The sequence below is a fragment of the Piliocolobus tephrosceles genome, chromosome 2, assembly GCF_002776525.5.
Source record: "Piliocolobus tephrosceles isolate RC106 chromosome 2, ASM277652v3, whole genome shotgun sequence".
NCBI classification, from domain to species: Eukaryota; Metazoa; Chordata; class Mammalia; order Primates; family Cercopithecidae; genus Piliocolobus; species Piliocolobus tephrosceles.
The window spans coordinates 81439188-81462990 of NC_045435.1; the positions used below are offsets into that span (position 1 = coordinate 81439188).

The 23803-nt window shown below is 42.7% G+C and overlaps 1 protein-coding gene across 1 annotated transcript in view; it reads right to left on the reverse strand.

Annotated features, from left to right (window-relative positions):
- The window catches only part of CACNA2D3 (calcium voltage-gated channel auxiliary subunit alpha2delta 3), a 958661-nt gene that overhangs the window by 75484 nt on the left and 859374 nt on the right, over positions 1-23803 (reverse strand). The window contains exons 30-31 of the mRNA XM_023189561.2: positions 17579-17641; positions 14493-14563 (exon numbers count right to left, since the gene is read on the reverse strand). Of these exons, the coding sequence (XP_023045329.1) occupies positions 14493-14563; positions 17579-17641 (134 nt within the window). The remainder of the gene's footprint in view (positions 1-14492; positions 14564-17578; positions 17642-23803) is intronic.

A 23803-nucleotide genomic window follows, 5' to 3' on the forward strand; every position in this document is an offset into this window, starting at 1 on the left:
CCTAGTACAGCACCCAGCATACAGAAGGCATTCAGTTTCAAAAGGGTGAATGCATACATGATTGCTTGATTGCACGAATGTTACACAGATGACGACACAACTGAGAACAAAGGGGCCAACTGCAAAATGTGATCTGGAGGCCTCCTTATCTGGACAGTAAGTTACGGATATTACTGATAAATGGATTAAATACAGTCGTTTGTGGGTACCAAGCAGAAAACCAGCCACATTTGACCAAATGGAAGATGAAAGCCAGCTCCTAACCAGCAGCAGCACACAGCACTCCTTGGGCCGCAAAGCCCAAAGGGATACCAGTGGTCACGTAGCCAGTCCTCAAGGTCTTTTCTTCATCAGAGTATTTCTTCACTGTCCTCTGGCTTTTTTCCTTACACAGATGCAAGCAAGAAGCTTTGAAGCTTTGTTTATACGAACAGAAACGAAGACTACAGATCAGCCAAACATTAGGCTTGGGGATGTCCCCGCACAAACTTCTCATAGAAATCCTGTCACCATTGACACAGCCCTAGCACTAATCCAGACACCGGGATATGTCACAGAATCAACTGCAGACCACAATGGACAACTCTAATTGGTCCCTGACTGGCCCGCCATGCCATGATCTCCATCCTCACTCAGGAGATTTCCACAGGTACCCCTGCAAGGACTTTCTAGCATTTGGCAAGAATTGGTATTGACTTATCCTTTTCCCATTGCCCAGCGCTGTCTCTACAGCTAAAACATGTGCCAGAGCCAGGTGAGAGGCAGCATGGGGCTGAGAGGAACGTGCATGTGCTTGGAGTCTCATAGCCACGGATGCAGGATGGCCATCAAAAGTTGGCCCTGCCGTACATTCAGGGTGCATTCTCTCTCTCTTTTTTTTTTTTTGAGATGAAGTCTCACTCTCTGTCACCCAGGTTGGAGTGCATTGGCATGGTTTCGACTCACTGCAACCTCTGCCTCCCAGGTTCAAGCGATTCTCCCACCTCAGCCTCTGGAGTAGTTGGGACTACGGGCGCATGCCACCACACCCAGCTAATTTTGTAGTTTTAGTAGAGATGGGGTTTCACTATGTTGGCCAGGCTGGTCTCGAACTCCTGACCTTGTGATCCGCCTGCCTCGGCCTCCCAGAATGCTGGGATTACAGGCATGAGCCACCACACTCGGTCTCCAGGGTACATTGTTGAGCAGCTTGCTGATACTCTTCAAAGGCTTCATTTCCTGACTTATTCAACAGTTACAGAGACATTCTGAGATCTAAATAACCAGCTGTGTAGAAGTACACTGAAAAATGCTCTAAGTGTGCCAACTTTGTTAAGATTCTTACAACAGAGACTGATTTTATTCTTTGTTAGAGTTTGGGCTCTTAAAGCTGCGCTGTTCCCAAAGGCTCAAGGGAAGGCAGTATAACACAGTGAAAATGCCATCTTTGAAGTCAGTAATACCTGAGCTCAAATCCTAACTCATCCACTTAAAACAATGTCTTTTTAAACCTCTTGGTGCCTCAGTTTCCTATCTGTGAAATGGTGAGAATAATGTCTACCTTATAGGGTGGTCATAGGGTTAAAGAAAGTTATCTATGTGTTACATTCAGCACAGTGCCTGCTAGACAGGAAGTATTCAACAGGAAGCACGGCTATAGCTGCTGTTATAATTATTGGTATCTTTTCATTGCCACTACTAATTAATGGGCTGGTGTTTAATGCAATGGGAACTGACGCAGGCATTACCCAGCTGGCTGAAAGATGAACAAGGCTCTGGTGTTCTTAGCTCACTGGCACAGACAATGCAGAGCAAAATCCACGCTTGCTACTGCAATACAAGGACACCATCAGAAGCTGTGCTGGTGTTACCAAGAGATGATGCAGGAACTTCTGTCCATGGGTTTCTTAGCGGAGGGCAGTGATAGCAACAGCTGATGCCTACTGAACGCTGTTTAGCAACCAAAAGCCAGGTACTCCTCTATATACATCCCTACGAGATAGATTATAATCATCTCCATTTTACAGAGAGGAAAACCAAGTCTTAGCCAGCCTAAATAAATATGCCCAAGTTCACATAGATCACTGGTGACAGAGCCAGATTTAGTAGGGGGCCAAGCTGAGTCCACCTCCTTTTGCTCTCTGCTCAGAAGCAGGCTCTGGTAGAGTCTAAGAAATGCTTAGACTTCAGACCTGTTCCCCAGCCCAGGGTCTTGTTGGAATGTCACAAGAAACGCTGCCCAAGATAAGGTCTCATAACCAATGTCCAGAATCAACTTTCAACCCAAGCTGAAGGGTTGATGAGGAGTCACCAGGCCAGACTGGACCAGTTGGCTGCGCTTGTGAATACCTCTTACCATGGTAACTACTCTGACACATGGCAGGAAACTCAGGATTCTCCTTGGATCATTTTCAAAGGCTCTAGTTTACATGTTGGGGCTAAACTAAATTGCTCCGGGGCAGCCCCCAGGCCAAGGTTCCTGTCTTTTATTTATTTATTTATTTTTAAATATTACTTTAAGTTATAGGATACCTGTGCAGAACGTGCAGGTTTGTTACATAGGAATACATGTGCCATGGTGGTTTGCTGCACCTATCAACCCATCATCTAGGTTTTAAGCCCCATGTGCATTAGGTATTTGTCCTAAGGCTCTCCCTCCCCTTGTCCCCCACTCTTCTATTAAAAGGAGGCTTTCCCGATACTATTGCCATTGAGGAGGTTACAAAATAAGCCTTCCCTGTCTTCTCCACACTTGGACAGCTTTAACTAGATGTTGCAGAAAGAGACTTCCAGATTATTACCCTTTTTGAAGTGATTTTGTTACTGTTTTAAATAACTCCATTTTGCGGCTACCTGTATCCTGTTCGGCTGATCATAGTTAAAGAACATGATAATTGCCTGCTTTCATTTGACTCTAAAATCAGCTCGGAGAATCATGCCCAGCCCAAGGCTGGTGCTGTGTGCAGCTGCACTCAGCAGTGGGGGTGTATTCTTATTACAGATAACATGCCTTAATCCCCATGACATCACCACCAGGCCACTCCAACCGACCTTATCATTAGCATCACTGTGTGCCCACATGGATGGGTGGAACTTTGAAACTTTAAACTTTCACAGAAGGCAGATATGGCCTCTGAAGAAGCAGCTCAAAGCAACGCAAACAAAGCCTGGTAGCCCTGCACCCATGCTGGGTAGAGCCTTGGATGACAAAACTCTTGACATTAAGACATGTTTAAAGCCATTTTGCTGATCCTGTTCTTTTCCAACTAGACAAAAATCCTGACCAAGAAAATATTTGCTCTAAGAATTAGCAGGCTGCATTTTAACAGCATAAGCTCAGCTAATTTAGGCTGGCTAATTTAGGCTGGTTAGCAACGGTGGGGCTCAACATTTATTAAACACCTACTATGTACCATGAGGCCAGGTAATTTTCCTGTAATGATTCATCAAATTAGCTCACTTTGGCTAAACAACTGGCCTGAAAATAATCTTGAAACAGCTTAATGTCTGCAAATACAGCCCTAAAACCAGGACAAGGGAAGCATTTGACATAGAGATCCATCAGGGGACATAATTAAGCAATTCCGAATTGAAAAGTCTGAGAAGCAAAATGACTCACTAAGGTAGCATGTAAAAATATATCTTCTTTTTTTGCGCTATAAAATATGTCCTCTGGGGGCAGCTTTCAACTTGCAATTGAAAAGGCATGGGGCAGGAACATAGGAAATTCTTAACAAAGAGACTGTCGCCATGGGAAGCCCTTACTCATTCTTACATCTCAGAAAGCCAGGAAAGTAGAAAGCTCAACCTGTTGATAGGAGTGCTAATAGAAGATCCAAAATGTGCTCTCCCTTCTCTCCTGCTTGTATCAGTCACCATCTCATCCCACAGCAACTTCTTGCAGAGATGGCACTGTTCTTTAAGATCAGTGCAGTGTCTCTAACGCAGCAGAGGCAGTGAATCTACAAAACCCTGGTCCTACTGCCTTTGACCCTCCAACTGGAAATTAGTTAAACAACTTTAGCTAATGAGCACCCATCATTAGCCAAGAATAAACCTCACACAGGCTATCAGGACCTCTCAAGGTTCACTGCTGAACACTGAATGGGGAGCAACAAGAAAGCGTCACTCATTGGGTAGATTAAGCAGAGGATCTGTTGACACCAAATCAGTACCTTTTATCAATGGGAGTTGATAAAGAGAAACAAAGTTGTAGATACTGAGATATTAATCCCATCAGCATTTTACCCAGGTAATAAGAACAGTAACCATAAGAATTAATTGATTAAAGGCTAGGTGTGGTGGCTTATGCCTGTAATCCCAGAACTTTGGGAAGCCAAGGTGGGCCAATCACTTGAGGTCAGGAGTTCAAGACCAGCCTGGCCAACATGGTGAAACCCCATCTCTATTAAAAATACAAATTAGCCTGGCGTGGTGGCACACACCTATAGTCCCAGCTACTCGGCAGATATCTTGCTCCTTAGGGATCTCATGGGGATGAGGCCTCATCAGAAGAATCTGGAAAATGGGATGTAAACTCGCTCTCAATTCGTAAGGCATACACATTGGCATTTGTTTAAAACAGTGATTCTCAACTTTGGCTGCCTTTTAGAATCACCTGGGGAACTTCAAATACATTTTCTTTTCTTTTCTCTTTTGAGATGGGGTATTGTTCTCTCACCCAGGCTTCAGTGCAGTGGCATGATCATAGCTCACTGTAGCCTCCAATTCCTCAGTTCAAGCGATCCTCCTGCCTCAGCCTCCTGGATACCTATGACTATAGGTGCATGTCACCACACCTAGCTAATTTTTTTTTTTTTTTTAAGAGATGAGGTCGCATGTGCTGGAGGTGGTTGCCCAAGCTGCTCTCGAACTCCTGAGCTCAAGCACTTCCCCGACCTCGGCCTCCCAAAGTGCTGGGATTACAGGCATCTGTCACTGAGCTGGGCCAAAGTAATTTTTTATACATGATGATACCTGAGCATCTCACCGATCTGCAATATTTCATTAGTCTGGGTTGGGGATCTGGTATAAGTTATTTTTTAAGCTCCCCAAGGAATTCTAATGTGCAAACAGGTTTGCCAGCCATGAATTTTAGAATGTGATATATCTCACCGGCATTTTCTTGTGTTGTTTCTTCCTCTCTCACCTTAACTGTAAGTAGCTTGTAGGCAGGAACTGGACTTTATTTATTTTATTTTTTGTTTTACTATACTTTAAGTTCTGGGATACATGTGCAGAATGCATAGGTTTGTTACCTAGGTATATATGTGCCATGGTGGTTTGCTGCACCCATCAACCCATCATCTATATTAGGTATTTCTCCTAATGCTACCCCTCCCCTAGTTCCCCACACCCTGACAGGCCCTGGTGTGTGAATGTTCCCCTCCCTGTATCCATGTATTCTCATTGTTCAACTCTCAATTATGAGTGAGAACATGCAGTGTTTGGTTTTCTGTTCTTGTGTTAGTTTGCTGAGAATGACGGTTTCCAGCTTCATCCATGTCCCTGCAAAGGACATGAACTCATCCTTTTATATGACTGCATAGTATTCCATGGTGTATATGTGCCACATTTTCTTTATCCAGTCTGTCATTGATGGACATTTGGGTTGGTTCCACTTTAAAACCCAGACACATCCTCCCAGGGCTTAGTACCAGTCTGGACATATTCAGGGGTACTTCCTTGACTCATCAAATAGGAGGTGCCACCTGCAAACCTTAAGGATGAACAGTTTTCCATTGTCCTGGAGAGCAGCACTGATTTGATAAACAAGTATAAGTGCCCCAGAGCCAAGAAGAGAGGCTCTTCTGAAAGAAGGGGGCTCTGGGGAGAATATCAACCTTCCAGCATCAAGATAGTCCCTGTCCCCAGTCAGAGCGGATGTTGCTCTACCAACCGCATTTGCTTTGCTCCTGGGGCAAGGAATCAAATTCACGGGTGCCCAGGAAATGTACCTAGCTGCCAGCTGGTTTGCCCATTCACGCAGCCCCTCCCATGGAAATTAGCTTCACTTATTAAACTGATGGGGAAAATGGAATCACAATTAATTCAATACTGAAAATATTAAATTTATTTTGCCTTCTTAGAAGGAAAAAGCTGAATTCTGCTTTGGGAATGAGTTAATGCAAAACCCATTTGAAGCAAGAGAGCTGATTCTGAGGGAGCGTCCTTGGGCTCTGCCACATTGGTGAAGCCAGGTCTACATTTCATAGCAACTACACTATAATGATGCCTGTACTGCACTTGGCAGTGTGGGGCATGTCATAGGCTTAATAAATGTCAGTACCTCTGAGTATTGGTATTGCTGCTGTCATGGTTATTATTAGTAAAACCCAACAGGTATTATTGAGTGTTCCTACTTCTATTGTCTGGGGTCAGGCAGGCACACGGACAGGTGGTTAGAGGGTGGCTATGATAATCTGTGTTCAGGACTGCATTGGGCATGTGGGTTTGGGGTGGGGGAGACTAAGAGTTATGAATACAGCCCCGTCACTCAAGGATTTCCAAAGGGGTTATCAGAGGAAGCCGGAGGACGCGTACGGTTTGAAGCAAACTGGGGCCTGCTGGATGTGGGAGAGACTATCAGTAGTTTCACAATAACTACTCTCCTCTTCTGGTGAGCAGAACTCTAACTTTTCAATATGCACATTACCCAGGTTCCTTTGGAGTGAGGTGAGGCCAAGTGATTAAGCACAAGTATTATCCTGGAGGCTGCTTAGTACATTAAAAATCTTATTTAAAGCATTTATTAAAATAAATGTTAATTAAGTAATTTGAAACTTGGCCTTCTGGACCTTTTGGAACTCCCTGAACTCTTCTTTTGCAAGCCTGAATTGCAGATGTGATGTCTGGGGCTCAGCAGCTACACTGAACCATGAGGTAACCTTGAGCTTAAAAGCCATCTTGGAGAAAGGTAGAAGAAAAAGTTGTTGTCCTGAGTCTGTAACATGAGGGTCCCAAATTAGTATTTTCAGACTTCCTTACCATAAGAGATGAAAACAACCTCCTATGTTCTTTAAGTCCCTGTTAATTTGGATTTTCCTGTTATTTGTGGCTGGACCAATTCCTAACTAATAACACTGGACTCCAAGTTTGATTAAAAGACTTTCTTTGGCACAATGGCTCAAACCTGTAATCCCAGCACTTTGGGAGGCTGAGGCAGTTGGATCACCTGAGGTCAGGAGTTCGAGACCAGCCTGACCAACATGGCAAAACCCCGTCTCTACTAAAAATACAGAAATTAGCTGGGCATGGTGGTGGGTGCCTATACCCAGCTACTTGGGAGGTGGAGGCAGGAAAATTGCTTGAACCCGGGAGGCAGAGGTTGCAGTAAGCCAAGATCGCACCATTGCACTCTAGCCTGGGTGACAAGAGTGAAACTCCATCTCAAGGAAAAAAAAAAAAAAAGAGAGAGAAAGAAAGACTTTCTTTTACTATCTCTTAAGGCAGAGCAAATATGAACGTAAAAAGAAAAATCTCTGTAGAAGATATGCTAGTCTGCTCCAACTGTGGAGTAGTTACTTCATGGAACTGTGATGGGGATTAATTAAGGTAATGCATGTTAACCGCTTGGAATAATGCCTTGCCTATAGTTAACATCCAACAAATGAGATGGACTGCATGATGAAGATGAGGGCAGTTAATGTTATTGCTATAATTGGGGATGCTTGAGCAGCAGCTTTTGGATTTTAAAGAGTGGTTCATTGGAAACTCCATGTTTCTGCATTCCAGAAAGTTTGGCCCAGAAATATACTTGTCCAAGCCAATCTGTCTCCTTGTTCCTTTCAATGCTACCTCTGACAAAGCATAATTCTGAGGACATGGTCAGGTCAGCAGGAAGCCAAGAAGCCATTACACTCATTACATGAGTTGTTGAGTATTAGACATCAGTGGGACAGTTGGCCTTAAAGGCGAGCAGCCATCCAAACATAACAGAATTCTCCTTTAACACTCTCTACACTCCAAGGCCAGGGCACTCGCCGAAGTGTAATGTGATTACCAAAGACAGGGAAAAGCTCCCAAGTCCCACTACACAGAGACAGGAGTAGAAATGATAAGAAATGATATGGGTCTCGGATTCTACCTGGATGTGTCACCTTTTAGAAAGGTGATTTAAATAGCAAAAGAAGCTGCCACAGTGAATTCCATACAAGCCAGCCATGTTAATGAACATTTGTGGGGTGAAGTGACAAGGACATTTGCCAGATCCCTTAGGGAAAATATGAATGGCCTTGGAGGGGTAAAAGCTGAAGTATGTTGCACCAAGCACAGCAGAAAAACAAACAAGAAAAACTATGCAAAACAACACACACACACACTAGCAGTTGCAACCAAAAAAAAAAAAAAAAAAAAAAAAGAGGGAGAGACAGGTAAGACAATGGCCATGAAAGACAGATACTATTGGTGGCTCAAAAGCAAAAACGAAAACAAGTTATTCGAGAGCAGTCCATTTTCCAGCAAGCCAAGGGCCAGGTATACTCCACTGGACTTTCTGACCTTGAGCATGATCAGATAGACAAAGAACAAGGGAAGAGTCTTTGGTCTTTCCAGAAATCACAAGGATGTTGGTAAAAGCAAAAAACCCAGGGTAAACCCTCAAGTTCTGGATATTTGATAACAGCCCCATTTTCATCCTTCAGTGAAGATTTCTTTCTTTACCTGTTTTTTGAAGGCTCTTGCTCTTTCCTTGGGCTCCATATTGAACTCATTCCAACTTTCCCTTCAGTCTCCCTGGCTCAAATGTCCTAAAAGTCATATTTGTGCCTCTTATCTAACAAATGGCACTTCATATCCAGGTTGGTGCCCAGCTATGTGGAACTCAGGCAAGATGTATTACATTACTTACAGGGGGAAAGGAGGAGAGGAATTGGACAACGGTGGAAGAGCCTTTGTTTTTTTCATGTATTACTAGCAATCTACTAGATATTTTGCTGGAGCAAGGTGCCCTACCTGAGATTAACCCAGAGTGTTATCCTTGCTGTCTATATGCTTAGTGTTTTGCCCTAGCATCAGTAGTTCCAGTCCCCACCTTGGGCCTCTAGGAGAGTCAAGTGCTAATATGGTTTGGATCTATGTCCTCACCCAAATCTCATGTTGAACTGTAACCCACAATGCTGGAGGTGGGGCCAAGATTGGATCATGGGGGCAGAGTGGAAGTGATTGGATCATGGGGGTAGATTTCCCCCCTTGGTGCTGCTCTTGTGATAGTGAGTGAGTGAGTGCTCACGAGATCTCGTTGTTTAAAAGTGTGTAGCACATCCCCTCCTCCCTCTTCCTCCTGCTTCAGCCATGTAAAGACATGCCTGCTTCTCCTTCACCATCTGTGATGGTTCTAAGTTTCCTGAGGCCTCCCCAGCCATGCTTCCTGTACAGCCTGTGGAACTGTGAGTCAATTAAACCTCTTTTCTTTGTAAATTATCCAGTCACAGGTATTGCTTTTTTCTTTCTTTCTTTTTCTTGTTGTTCAGGTATTTCTTTATAGCTGTGGGGGAATGGACTAATACAAGCACCATCAAGGCACTGAAGGTGGGGGCCCCTCCCATCACACCCTAAGGGGAGGATGCACGAACAAGAAGATAATCCAAGAAGTCAACCTCAAAAAGATGGGCTGGGAGCTCTTCCCTCTAGGAAGAGATGGATTCAGACATTGCTTAGAAGTCTAGAAAGAGGAGAAAGAACAGAGGAAACAGAGAAAGGTGGAAGTCGTGGATCAGAGAGGACCCCCAGGAGCTCTCACTTTGTGATACGATCCATTTGTGCCAGCTGACTGTGCCCTGCAGGGATCTCCCCTGTGGTCACAATGGGAGACATCCAGGAAGGAGGCTGAGTGCCCATGCTCAGGACGGTGGGCTGTAGGCACGTATGTACCTTCAAGCTGGGGACACTTCAGTTACTCACATATCATTCCATTTATCCCTCACTTGTAGGTATTTGAATAATTATTTTCATCCTATTTTGTTGCAGAGATCAGGTGACTCCTAAGAGCATAGTAGCTAGACTGGTGCCATGCTTTTAACCTGGTGTCTTGATGCTGGCTGTACATGAGAATCACAGAGAAGCTTTTAAAGAGCACAAGTGCCTGGGCACTATCCCCAAATCAACTTAATATATAATTTCTTGGGCTGCAGCTTGAACTTAGGAGTGTTTTTAAAGGTTCCCAGGGGATGCTAACGCACAAGAGAGTTCAGGTCCATGAATTCACCCCAACGCTATGCTGTAAAGGTAACTGCTATGTAGTAACTATCCTTTGGGGATTATTCATGATAAAATAAGACAAACAAACAAAACAAAACAGGAGAAAATTGGAAAATAAGAATAACGCAGACATATGGAACTCTACTCAAAAGATATTCTTATCTCCTGTTTGCAATGGCTTTGCAATTTGAAAAGTATTTTAACATATTGTATTTTAGTTAATTCTCAGAAAATCCACTGAGGTCCCTAGTTTGGTAATGAAGAAACAGGCTCAGAAAGGCTGAAGACACTGTCCATGAACACAGAGTGGAGAATCTTGTGCTCAACCTGAAGTCTTCTTATTTCAAGTCCAGAGTATAACAAATGCCCCGTCAGGAACCTTGAAAGAAGAAGACTCCTATGGCAGGCTGTATTTTCCCCCTTTTCCCTGGATATATGACAACACTGAATTTGCATTACCAGGGGTAAACAAGTTCTAATGAAAGGATTTTGAGACTAGATTTTCTCTTAATAGTTGCAAGAGGCCGGGCATGGTGACTCATGGGATTACAGCAAGCAAAGTGCTGTAATCCCAGCACTTTGGGAGGCCAAGTTGGGGGGGGATCACCTGAGGTCAGGAGTTCGAGACCAGTCTAGCCAACATGGTGAAATCCCATCTCTACTAAAAATACAAAAATTAGCTGGGCATGGTGGCGCACACCTGTAGCCCCAGCTACTCGGGAGGCTGAGGCAGGAGAATCGCTTGAACCCAGAAGGCGGTGGTTGCAGTGAGCCAAGATTACGCCACTGCACTCCAGCCTGGGCAACAGAGCGAGCGAGACTGTCTCAAAAAAAAAAAAAAAAAACTCTTGACAGTTTTTGAACACGAGGCCCCACATTTTTATTTTGCACTGGGCCCTGCAAATTATGTAACTGGTCCTATTAGAGTTATTGGAAAGCTCGCAAAGAGGTAAGATCTGTCAAGGACAGCCCAAGCCTGGAGTCTGGTGGGTGCTCAGGAAGGCAGCCATGATTATTACTGTCATGCTGCTGAAGCTATTGTTCTGTGAGTTGGATCCTGGATACTAGGTCATATGTAAGCTGGCTAGATAGACTCAGGTCAAAGAGTCAACTAAAGTGCCCAAGAGCAGCCAGTTTTGCCTCTTAGATGCTTTCACACGCTGCTGTGAGACTTTCTCAAAATTCTTTCAAGTTGTTAATTTGCTCACATAAATCAGTGGTTTTCCTTCCGCCTGCACTACAGACCCAGAAGTGGATGTTTTTTCCCTCTAATGGCACTTTCAGGTAGAACAGCCAATGGGTCACGAGGTGAGTGGTCAGAATAGTCAGGGGAAAGGTCTGCTGTCACCTAGGCAAGCATTGCCTTGCTTCCCTGGAGAGAGGCAGCAAAGTGACCAAGGGAGAGAAACAAAGGGGAGGTTATGAAGGGTGGTAGTGCTCTCCTCTTGGAGCTCTGTCTTTCTGGAGAAGATGGTTTGTGGGGCTCTTGTGCGTTAAACTTCCTCCCTCCCTCCCTCCCTCCCTCCCTTCCTTCCTTTCTTTTTTTTTTCTTTAGATGGAGTCTCGCTCTGTCACCCAGGCTGAAGTGCTGCAGCATGACCTCAGCTTATTGCAATCTCTGCCTCCCAGGTTCAAGCAATTCTCCTGCCTCAGCCTCCCAATTAGCTATGATTATGGGCACACATCACCACGCCCAGCTAATTTTTGGAGTTTTAGTAGAGACAGTGTTTCACCTTGTTGGCCAGGCTGGTCTTGAACTCCTGACCTCAAGTGATCCACCCACCTCTGCCTCCTTCAAAGTCCTGGGGGATTACAGGCGTGAGTCACTGCACCCGGCCTGAAATTTGTTTCTTTAGGACTGGGTATAAGCCTAAGATAAAGAAACTGAGGGCCAGCCCAATACTGTCCAAGATGCTGAGATGAGGGGTCAGCACAGTAAACTGATCTCAAGTTTCACCTGGTCTAACCACAGCACCAAAGCAACGCAGCCTCATGTAACCAATATTTGGGGGTGGGCTCAATTCAATATGGTACATGACTTCTGACCCAGAGTGCTGTCAAGTTACAGCCAACTATATCCTTTCACTGCTTCTGAAATATAGATCTTCTCTGAATGACAGGACTGTCAACCTTATGCCCTGAGCAAGCACTGCATGCTGGGAAGGGCAAGGGCACGGATGTGTGATTGCAAGGACCATGGTCCTCCGACACTAGAGACCCATCATACAGTGTCACAGGAAGCCTATAGGGAGAGAAATGTAGATGAAGCAGTATCTGGTGCCAAGTGGAAAGCAAATTCAAGACAGAGCAAGGTTCTACAACAAAAATCACGGCTGCAGTTCACAACTAACTGAGCTCTTCATACATGCCAAGTTCTGTGCTAAGAACTTTATGCTTATTATGATATCACTAGCTCTGACAGCAACCCTTAGAAGTAATTATTGTCATCTTCATTTTCCATGTAGAGAAACCAGTGTTTGGAGAGGCAATCTGACTAAATCAAGCAGCTGGTAATGTCAGAGCCTAGATTTGACCCCAGTGTGTCTGACTCCAAAACTCAAACTCTCAATGCTCTACTGGCCCCAGTGAGGAGGCCCTTCAAAGAAGCCCAGGAGGTTTGTCAGCTAGCTCCTGGATGACAGCAGTTGGTGTAATGAGTTCCCAATCCTTCCTTTTTCTCAAATATGTTGGCTACTCTTATTGTAAAAGGAAGTTCTAGATGCATGCCAACTGTACTTCACCCACGTGAAGGAGAAGACCAGAGGTTCAAAATTCCATTACAGCCTTTCTCTTTCTCCCACCGAACAGTTTGAAAGGAGTATCCGAGAGGAAGAGGAAAAATAGGTTTGTTAAAGAAGTTGAAAAATGTGCTTTCAAATGAGAAACACGTGTGTGATTATTCTTCATCTTTTGTCTCCTCCCCCCCCCACCAAGTTGAAAACAAGTTAATATGATACAAATGCACACATCCACATAAAGATAGGAAAAGTCAGCGATGCCCTGGATGGCAGGCCAGGAGCTGCTGCAGGAAGCTTGAAGAAGTGGTGGAAAACTCCACAGCCACTCCAGCCCAGATTCAAGCAGAGTTTTCAAGCATGTGTACAATGACACCTGGCAAAGAGGAAAACTGTACTTGAATTTTTTTTTAAAGGGAAGGGAGCAGGAGGGGGACGATCTGCTACAGGCAGGCCTGAGAGCAAGCAAGTGTGTCAAAATTGCAGAAGTGCTGGCACTAGGCCAGTTTTTTATATCATTTCTTTTTTTTCCCTCCCTTCTGGCACAAACAAGCTACGGAATTTCAAAAGCTGGGTCATCATTTTTGAATTCCCTGCTTTCAGCAAAGTGCTCAGTTGGTCTTGTTGACTAACTTAAACATCTGATTTCCTGAGCTAACACTTCCTAGCCATTCAGCTGCAGGGGACTAATAAACCAGGGGCCTACCTACCCACTGGCCACTGATGTGCAATGGATCTCTCAGGGAAGCTGGAGGGCCATCCTTGGATTTCCTGCCATTATATATTTAATAGCATCAAATATGCCCATTAAAGCACCACTTCAAAGGCTAACATTCTTCCTGGTAGGCCAAGGAAAGGGAGACAGCACAAATCCCCAGGGAGACATTCTAACACCTGATCTCATGGGATGATGGCTTTTCCTAGAAGTTTAGGTGTTCCCAAAAGCATGGCTGACCTGCCCATGAGGGACATGGGGCCGTAAGGAAGCTGTTCTACACAAGTTTTATTCAGGATCAGCGAGAGTTCTTATACCTGGATGAGTAGTCAGTATCTGCTACCTATGGAATTTGGCACCATCTAGGTTTTCTTACAGAAGCAGACTTAAACTTACCTCCATCAAGAGCAGGTTTTGAGAATTTTCACTTGATTTTCTAAAACAACATCAAGAAGTCTCTAAATAACACCTTTCATCCCCAAGTTCCAGATTTCTAGGAAGCTTCCCAGGTTCATCAATGGGAGACAAAATACACTCCACCCTTCTGGCCAGGTGAAAACCTTTCCTACTTCTTCGCAGTGACTTGCTTCAGACTGACACAATCACATCACAGTGCAGCCTCCTACTTCAATATTGGCCTCCAATAAATGCTCTGCTGGGTGAACAGGAAACTCATTGTGAGCTGAGTTTCTAAGACTCTAACACTTGTGCAAGAGGCATCGAATTTCGGCGAGATCTTTTGGAGCATGAACACAAGTAAAAACCAGCTACGGGGTCAAGTCTGGGCTTGCTTATTTGACCTTGGTGTGTTTGATTTTATTTAGGAAAACTTTTGGGGGGAATGCAGTGGACCATAAAACCCTTACCTTTTAAAGGAGCCCATTGTTAGCAATTTGTTCATCACAGCTCCCTCGATCTCACCAAAAAAGTCTCCAGTCTACGGGGAAGAAGACATACGAGGAGGTGTAGATAAATAATGTGCCCAAACAGGAGAGAAGAAATGAAAAGGGACACAGTCCGTGTCCTGGAACTGACAGAAGCAAAAGGCAGGTTTTCAGGACAGTGGAAAAGGTTTTAACAGTCATGAGAAGTGAGGGGATTACACAGCAAACGAGTGAGCAGATGTGAATGCTTCCATGGTACATGGGAGGGGGCTGCATAACCCATGCAGAATGCTGAAATTAAAACATGCATGCACACACATGTGCACACACACACCCCCACTACCCTTGGATGGAGTAGGTAGTAATCTGCACACAATCCCTTGTGATTAAAATACTACTTCATATAGGCAGAAACAGGCTATGAGAGGGCTTCCTAAGCACTAATAAAAAGAATTGTTTATAATTCCTGGATGACCTGTTTAGGGAAATACAGCAGTCCACTTCATCAGCCCTATAAATTTCCTGCAGTTGAGAATCCGTCCTTTCTCAGAATCACTTTTTGAGGATCACTTTCATTTTGTCATAGGCAGTTGACATGTTGACCAAGAGTAAGACTATCCAGTCCCTTGAGGAGACAGCATGGCCAGTCAGACTTCTAATGGCTTACCCCCATACCTGAGGCTGTCTTAAGGTCATTCGAAGCTTTGCAGTCATTCCCCACCACCAGGCTGATGTTTTTGTAAGTCTACTTCTTGGTGCTGGCCAAGATTTGCAAACTTAGAATGGTGGAAGGAAGAATTAACATCCTCATGCATGCCCTCTGAACTTCTGGAGCCACTATCATGCAAGGTGTCCCATGGGGGAGGGCGTATGCAGTGCATGGAACAGAGCCTGCAGCAACAGCCTTCTGCCAACATGCTGAAATGAGCCAGTGTTGACCAGCAGAGAAGTCCCATCTCTACTCTGCGTGCGCTGAAGATTTGTAGCTTGTGGGTGGGTGGGTGGGTGGAGGGCACTGCAGTAAGAATCCAAATGACATAAATTCCTTAGGCTTTGTATTAACTAAACGCCAATTCCATTGCAACTAACTGAATGACCTCAACCACACTCCTGGGAGTTTTCAGGCAGCAAGACATATATATAAACTTTGGCAAAATGTAAAGGGGGAGAAAAGGAGGAAGAAGGAAACAACATTTCTCTGACTGAATATTGAGCACTTCCTTTCTCACTACAGGGAAACTTGGAAACTTTTGCAAACTCTGTGGGCGTGTACTACTGCTAGGAGCAAGAAGGACATTTGTATTTCGTGCGTGTAATATGCCAGTTTCAATGAAACTGGTTGTTAGATGAAGAAGAATTATCCTAATTGGGGCGCAGGAAGTCAGACAACATCAAACAAGTCCAGGCTGAGCAGGCTGGCAGGCTCACTGGGTCTATTGCAGGTTTATTCCATGGAGAGAAAGAGCAGAGAATCTGTAGTGGCCATGGCTGCTCATGGCTGAAACAGAGTCACTGTTTCCTTAATTTGTGGACTGGTCCAGGACTCACCCCTGGAAGACATCCACTGCATCCTTCCTGAGCCCCGGGATCATTCCTATCTCAGCCCTACATGAGTAGAGCAGAAGACTACAGCTCCTCCTTCCAGGCAACTAATTTGCATTCTTGCTCCATAGATTCTTGAAAGTCTATGTTCCTCCTCCCAGTCAAAAGGGCATATAACTATGGGTCAAAGGACTTTCCTGCTGTCTCAGGGACTGGCCTTGTTTCACAGGCCCATTCATCCTATCTAATGTCCATCGACTGTCCCATGTCTAGTGATGTTCAGCATCAGAGGAGACCGGGAATGGGCATTTTGAGTCTCAATAGTGCAACCAAGGTGCATTGAAAAATCCTACAACATTCTCGTAAAATAAGACAGGAAATGAAAGCACAATTCCTCAAGTTTCCTGGAGCCCCTGTTTATAAATCACCAAACCATTCATTTCAGACCCTAAGAAGCCACACTTAAGGACAATTAACTAATTGATAAGCAGTGAACCTATCATACTGCTGACTACTAAAGAATTTTAAATGATTCAAAAGAGACTTCATTATAATGTATTAGTATACTCAAATATTTGAGTGAGGAGAAATCTTACACAGTCAACCATCCTCATTGTACAGAGTCTATCTAGAGGTCTAGACAAGTTAAGGAACTTGCTGATGATCCCAAAACTAGTTAAGGAAGAGAGCTAACATCAGAAACCACCTTCCTCCTCTGATGGTGTTACTTTATTATATGCACTGTTGAACTTGTTTATATTCTACCTTTTTCTATATGTTAATGTAATTTCTAACTGCAGGAAAAGTTTTAATGCAGAAAATCTGAATGGAAAAACCTGTTTTTCTATTACAGTACCATTGACTTTAACTCTTATTTTGAGTTCCAGGTAGATTGGAGATTTCTGTGCTCAAGCCCACAGCTTGGTTTCTTTTCATCTCTCTCCCTCCCACCCCTACACTGCACATGGTGCAGTCAAATGAACAATATTCCTCTTCCATCTCTGGATCCTTGTCCCTTGGTGTTCAGAGCCCAACTTGTTAATCCTTGAACTCAGATAACTGATTTTTAAAAAGCAAAAAACCAGAAAGAAAGCCATAAACAATAATTATGTAGAAATATACGTGTACGTGTGTGCACACATATGAAGATGAAATATCAGAAGGAAAAAAACCTTACAGTTGCCCAAACTATTTAAGGCACCCCACCCTCGAGGCAAAAGTTCTTTATGTGGCACAGACAACTCTTTGGCTAAGAGTTCTATAAATTGAACATTTTATGAGTGAGAGAACAGACCCTGGCACTGTCACCCCCCTTCGCCCCCCACTGGGAGGTAAAAACTCTTTGGGGCCTGCTGAGAAGCAGACTGTGGCATTCTTAGAGGGATGGAAATAAGGTTTTATAATCTCCTGCTATTACCTCCTAAATAAAGATCATTGTCTCAAAGTTTTAACACCATAATTTGTTCCCCCTGACCCAAGCACATTCTGAGCTCCTTACTTTGAGTTGGTAGAAAATTTTCACTCACCTGTGTGTAGTCTTCAGACACCAAAATAAATCCATTATTGTCTATGAGGTAACAGTTCACAGTCTAGAACATTTAAAAAAAAAAAAACAGCTTCAACTTCGGGCCATCACACTGCTTTTAAACAGAATGACACACTTCCAACCTGAGATAAACTTATTTTTTTGGAAGGCAATTGTTTTTAGGCAATTGCAAAAGCCTGCTGGCTCTAGGCGTTAAGGCCATGGTTAAGATAACCCTGGTGTTTACTTTGCAAAACTAACAAACAAAAATAAAACACTGAACAAGTCTTGAATGATCCAGATTCGGATAAAAAGCATATGATGAATTACAGTTTGTCTTCCTTTTTTTTTTTTTCTTTATATGACCTGAATAGTATTTCCCAGGAACAAAGTGCTCAGAAGCCCCTGAGCCTGTATTGGCGGTTGAAGTGCAGGCTGTTTTGAAAGCAAAACACCAGCACAATGTCATTACTCTAATGATGTATTAATGAAAACACCGTGTCAGCTCAGAGGACCATCAGGGGACCAGGTAATATTTTTTAATTTGTTCATAGACTGAGGCAGGGGGGAAGGGGCAGACTTCTGTTAAAGGGGCCCCTCAGGCCTCCTAAAGGTTTTCAAACTGTGTTTTTAATTGGGAGCTGGATTTGGGGGCAGGGCTGTTAGCTTTTGGTAGCTCAGACTTATAAATTGTAGAAAGCAAGGTAAGCCCAAACCTCTGCTTCCCCCACACTACTTTAATCTCAAGTGAATGATTTGCTACAGGCTAAGTTTTAATTATAGTGCTGTGGAGTTTAAACTTAAGGTTTAATTCCGTCCTTGATGTAACTCAGTTTCTATTTATTGCAGCTTTACATACCAACTGCAACATTTAATTTGTAACATATCTTTACTCTGAGCTAAATTCCGCCCAGCTCCAGGCCACCACGGGGCTGATGTTTTCTGGGACATTTGCCTATCCACAGGGGTGGTTTTGGTTAGGCACAAAAGGGCAGCAGTGAGTTGGTCAGAAAAGTCTGTCCTTTATTACTAGACAGTGACTGTGCAAAATCAACAGAAAATTAAAAGCCCTGCTAGCACCTTTTATAAAAGAGTTGGCTGCTCTGGTGAACAGCAGAGTTTCTCACGGTTATACAAAGGGATCAGATGAATTACTTGAGTAACCTGTTCACAGCCTTGCTATTTGAAGAAGCTCTTGGCCTCAGGGACACTACCTTGGTCCTGGAGGGAGTCTTGATAAACCTTCTCCATTGTCAGGAGATAGCATTATGGAAGCAATCTCATAGAGCTGTGTTTCCAATATGGTAGCCACCAGCCTTATGTAAATTTAAATTTAATTTCAACTTAATTAAAATTAATGCAACTAAAAATTCAGTTCCTTAGTCACACAAGTCACATTTCAAGGGTTCCACAGCTACTTCTGGTTAGTGACCACACATTTGGACATTTCCATCATGGTGGAAAGTTCTTTTGGACAGCAATGCCTTAGATTATACTAGTACTACAATGAGTTTTAACCTAGTCTACACTAGGTCATAACAGACCACTCTGTAACCTTGCTGATCTGAATGTCGTTGTCAGAAGCATTTGAACCAGAGCAATTCCATCTTTAGGGGCTGGAGAAAATGAGGCTGAGACCTGTTGGGCTGCATTCCCAGAAAGTTAAGGCATTCTAAGTCACAGGCTGAGATAGGATGCTGGCATAAGATACAGGTCATAAAGACCTTGCTGATACAACAAGTTGCAGTAAAGAAGCCAGCTAAAACCCACCAAAACCAAAATGGCGATGAGTGTGACCTCTGGTTGTCTTCACTCCCATACTCCCACAAGTGCCACGACAGTGTATAAATGTCATGGCAATGTCAAGAAGTTACCCTATTGGTCTAAAAAAGGGAGGCATGAATAATCCACCCATTGTTTACCCTATAATTTTAAAACACCATGAAAATGGGCAACCAGCAGCCCTTAGGGATGCTCTGCCTACGGTATAGCCATTCTTGGTCCCTTTACTTTCCTAATAAACTTGTTTTCACTTTACTCTATACACTTGCCCTGAATTCTTTCTTACATGAGATCCAAGAACCCTCTCTTGGGGTCTGGATCAGGACCCCTTTCCAGCAACATCTTTCTGGTGAATCTCAAAGGGATGATACTGAAGAGACCCCCGACCCAAAGGAAAATCATCTGCATGCACCAATTGACTGACTTTGGGTAAGTGGGGTGCATGTAACTGGATAAAGGATGGGACTGGGTTAGAGGCCCAATTTAGGGGAGTTAGAGTCTCTCCCACGGCAGGGTGGGTTAAAGGCTCCTATTAATGAAAGGCAAGGACGCTTGATCAAACTTGGGTTCAAGGCTCAACTTAGGAAGGTTAGAGTCATTCCTAGGATTTAGGGGTTAGAGGCCCCTCTCAGTAAAGTCTCACTCAGCTAAGAATGGGTTTGGCACTATGGAATGTTAACTACTATTCTCTTTGGATTAATCTGTCTTGCACTTGTTGCTAAGGGCTATGGGTGACAGGATTAGGCATGTCCAGGACCACAGGACGTGGGGAGATTTTTCCTCCCCCCAAAAAGGGAAACTTGAGAGGTGATGGGACTGCCAGAAAAGATCTCTTCACTACTGACAAGTGGCCACCTGAACTTTTCAATTTCGCTGCAATAGGCGGGTCTTTCTCTGGCCTCCCTGAGCTCTTCACTTTCCCCACCCTGCCACAGGCAATGCTTTGCTCTCTGTACTTTCCCTTTCTTATCTTTTCTGTTACCCAGGGCCATCATCTTGCCCAGAGCCAACAAGTTGAAACTCCTTGTCAGAGACTGGATTAACAATGATGGCGTCCAATGGGGGACAAGTATGAGCCTTGCCAGTTTGATACTGGGTGCTAAGCAGAGGGGCTAATGTCTGTGTTTTGTCACATGTATTTTGCTCTGGCCAGAATGGAAAATCATTTTCCTTTGTGTTACAGCTTGGCTCCCAGGGCTGTGGTCCAGCCAGCCCAGTCACTAGGGCCGCTCAGGGAAAGGGAACCCAGAATCCTGGGATGCCAATAAAATGGTAAAAATTTCTTACCAGTCAGACTTCTAGCCTCTTTTTCTCTCTCTCCCCACCCCACTTTCTCTCTCTCTCCTTCTCCCAACAAGTTGAATGAATGGTAAAAAATCACTGTTTAGGTACAAATCCTCTGTCAAGGATTTATCCTCTGTTAGGTAAAAATCCTCTGTAAAGTTTTGATTAGTGGGAAAAAGGATTTGTGAGGCTAGTCTTAAACTGTGGTGAATCTGGTGTGCTGTGTGTGTCTTCCTATATTGTTCTGTCACAAAAGAGGGAAAGAGGGGTACTCTAGGATAGAGTGTGAGCCTAGGACTCCTATAAGCCCACTGTTTAAGAGGGTGCAGCAAACTGGTCAGTTAAAAACTTTGCTGCACATCCCTGAAAAAAAAAAAAAAACAAAATAAAACTGGATGACATTTCCCTATTGCCTTGCATATCCTTGGAAACTTGACTTCATAATCATGTGACTGTGCTTCTCTTTTCCCAGTGGCAGCATGGGTTCAAGGTTCAATTCCTGCTTTAGGAAATGAGTCCTTTATCTTCTGCCTGTCTGTGTATTTATATGTGTTGTATGTGTAATATAAAAGAGCTTTGATTCATTGGCTTACAAATAATAGGTGCTTAAATCAAGTATTGTCCGAAAAGTAAAAAGTGTAATGTCTTTTAGTTCAGGTGACTTTAGTAATCTTTGGAAAATAAAGACAGTTTTAAAGATTATTGATAAAATAAAAATATCTTCAAAAATATAAACATCTGGTCTAAATTATGCAAGTCAGATACTAGCTTCGCTAAATATTTTGAGGTCATAAACTGCTTCTTTGACTTTTGAAAAGTGTTCAGCTTACCAATTTTGGAGCATGAGATTCTAGATAAGTCCTGGGGACATGTGGAGAGTCATGCCCTCCAGCTATGCTGGAAACAGACCTTCTGGTGTCCTAGGCTCGGCACCTAGTACATAATTAAAATCCCTTGCTTACCAAGGTTTTTACCAAAAGTAAAAGTTGGTAAGAGTTAACACTGTAACGTGTATTTGAGACTACCAAGGAAACAGTTCTACACAGAAGGTGTGTAAGAAAAGTAGAATATACTTTCGGTAAAAAGATTATAAGAAGTCATAGGAATGTGGATTTTTCTGCCTAGATTAAAGGGTTAAAGGACTGTTTTAAGTTAGGATAAAGCTAAAAGTTTGAATGACTTGTGGAAGGTTTGTAAAAAATTAATTGTAAAAGAAATTCTGTGTGTGGACATTGACTAAAGTTAAAGAGGTATTATTCAGTTTTTCTGTAAATTAAACATTGGAATAAAAGCACAACAGGTTTTTCTCAGAACACTAAACTGCTCTTTCACAAAAAAAAAGTAAAGGGTTATACAAGGTTTATGAAAATCTTACCTTATGGTCAAACTGATTAAGATTGAATACATCTGTCTATAAAGTTTTATTAAGAATTGGATTTAACATCAATAGTACACTAATGCAAAGGTAAAACTTGGCTTATTTGGTATAAAGTATAAAAATCATAACAGGAAGCATTATCAAATGTGAAATAATGTTTGGCTTTCTTTGGGATATATTTGTATAGTTGTGTTATTGGTATGTGTTCCAAAATTATAAGAAGCTCCTACAATTCTAACATAGCTTAGGGTATGTTGTTAATAGTTACAATTGTTATGTAAAATTTGGATGCCACAGAAGTAACCAAATTTCCTTATCAACTGTGACTTTAATGGTGGCTGTCCTAAGACTTTTTATCATCCACAGACAATTGTTGTCTTGTTTTAATCTTCTTCAAAAGATGGTTTATAATCAACTATAGAACTCTGACAGGTGCTATTGAATGCAGGTTTCTGATAACATTGGGGATTGTGACATTAGAGGAAGAAACTTTCAGGACTCTCACAAAGAGCTGAAGTGTTCATGACAGAACAGGAGTTCTGTTCAATCAGTACAGGAGTCAACTTCATGAACTGAACTAATAAAAAACTGAAGTAATGTTTTTTCTTTTACTTTTTTGCTTAAAATATTATTGATCCTTTTTGTTTTCCAGGGCCAAGAAAACTTTTCTTTTGAGTTATTTACAGCTTTTAACAATTGAGTAAACTATACTTCAGTGAAAAAAATTTAGAGCATATTTGTTTCTCTCTACCTGGTTTCACCAGAATTTGGAAACTATTTGAGAGTATCTTAATTTATGGCAATATAGTTGTTTGCATAAGTGCAGTAAGAATCTATTTTCTTTTCTAATAGAATACAATTTGAGAAACTGGTTATTTTACCAAGGCTTTGACTGGAATGGTGTGTTTACCAAGGAATCAAACTTGACTTAAAGAGCCAAGAAAAGCCCCTTGAAAAAAACTAGCCTTATACCTTGTCTACACAGTCCCTGTACAGGGTTCCTGACCTGTGGTAAGTAAAGAATGTCACCTTCTGAAAGGTCCAGGAGCCCCAAGTTATCTTGGGACCTCAAAAGGAGAGGAATTTACTCAACTCATAGGTATTTGGGGTACAAACCCATGGCTAGGCTTGGCTTTAAAAAAGTCTTATCTGAGATCCCCTCTGTGGAACAAAATTTCGTCAAAGACAAATTTAAAAGCCTATGTGAAAAATAATTATTCTTGCTGTACTTTATACAAACAATCAGGCCAAGTATAATAAAACAAATTAGTCTTACCATGATTTGCCTCTAGTAAAAATGGGAAACTAAAGAGAGAAAAATTATGTTTCAAGAATTGTGGTATACCTGTTATTAAGTTCTAGTCTCATCAGTTGATTTTAAGTTTTTTTCTGTAATTTAGGCTAACCCTGTTCATTCTTGTGAACTAACCAGTGATCTCTTGACTGCTGCTCAGAAGAAACAAGAGGGATGGGTAATGTAAAAATTTGGATCAATATTCTAATTCTGGGCATGTATTGGAATCAACTAGCAACCTCATATCAGCTTGGTTCCAATATTTGCCCAGTTCATGGAACGCCTTATTTAGTTTACTTGGGATAATTTTACTTATTTTGTTTTACTGTTTTGGAATACATTGCTATTGTACTCTTTGTGTAGAAATGCTGGACAAGCTTACTAAATGTTTTCTTAAACTGAGCACTTTTTAGTCTTCTAGATATCATCTTTTGTCAGAACTCATAGTTATGAACGGCCCTTGCCATACCAATGCTTTCTGATTGAGC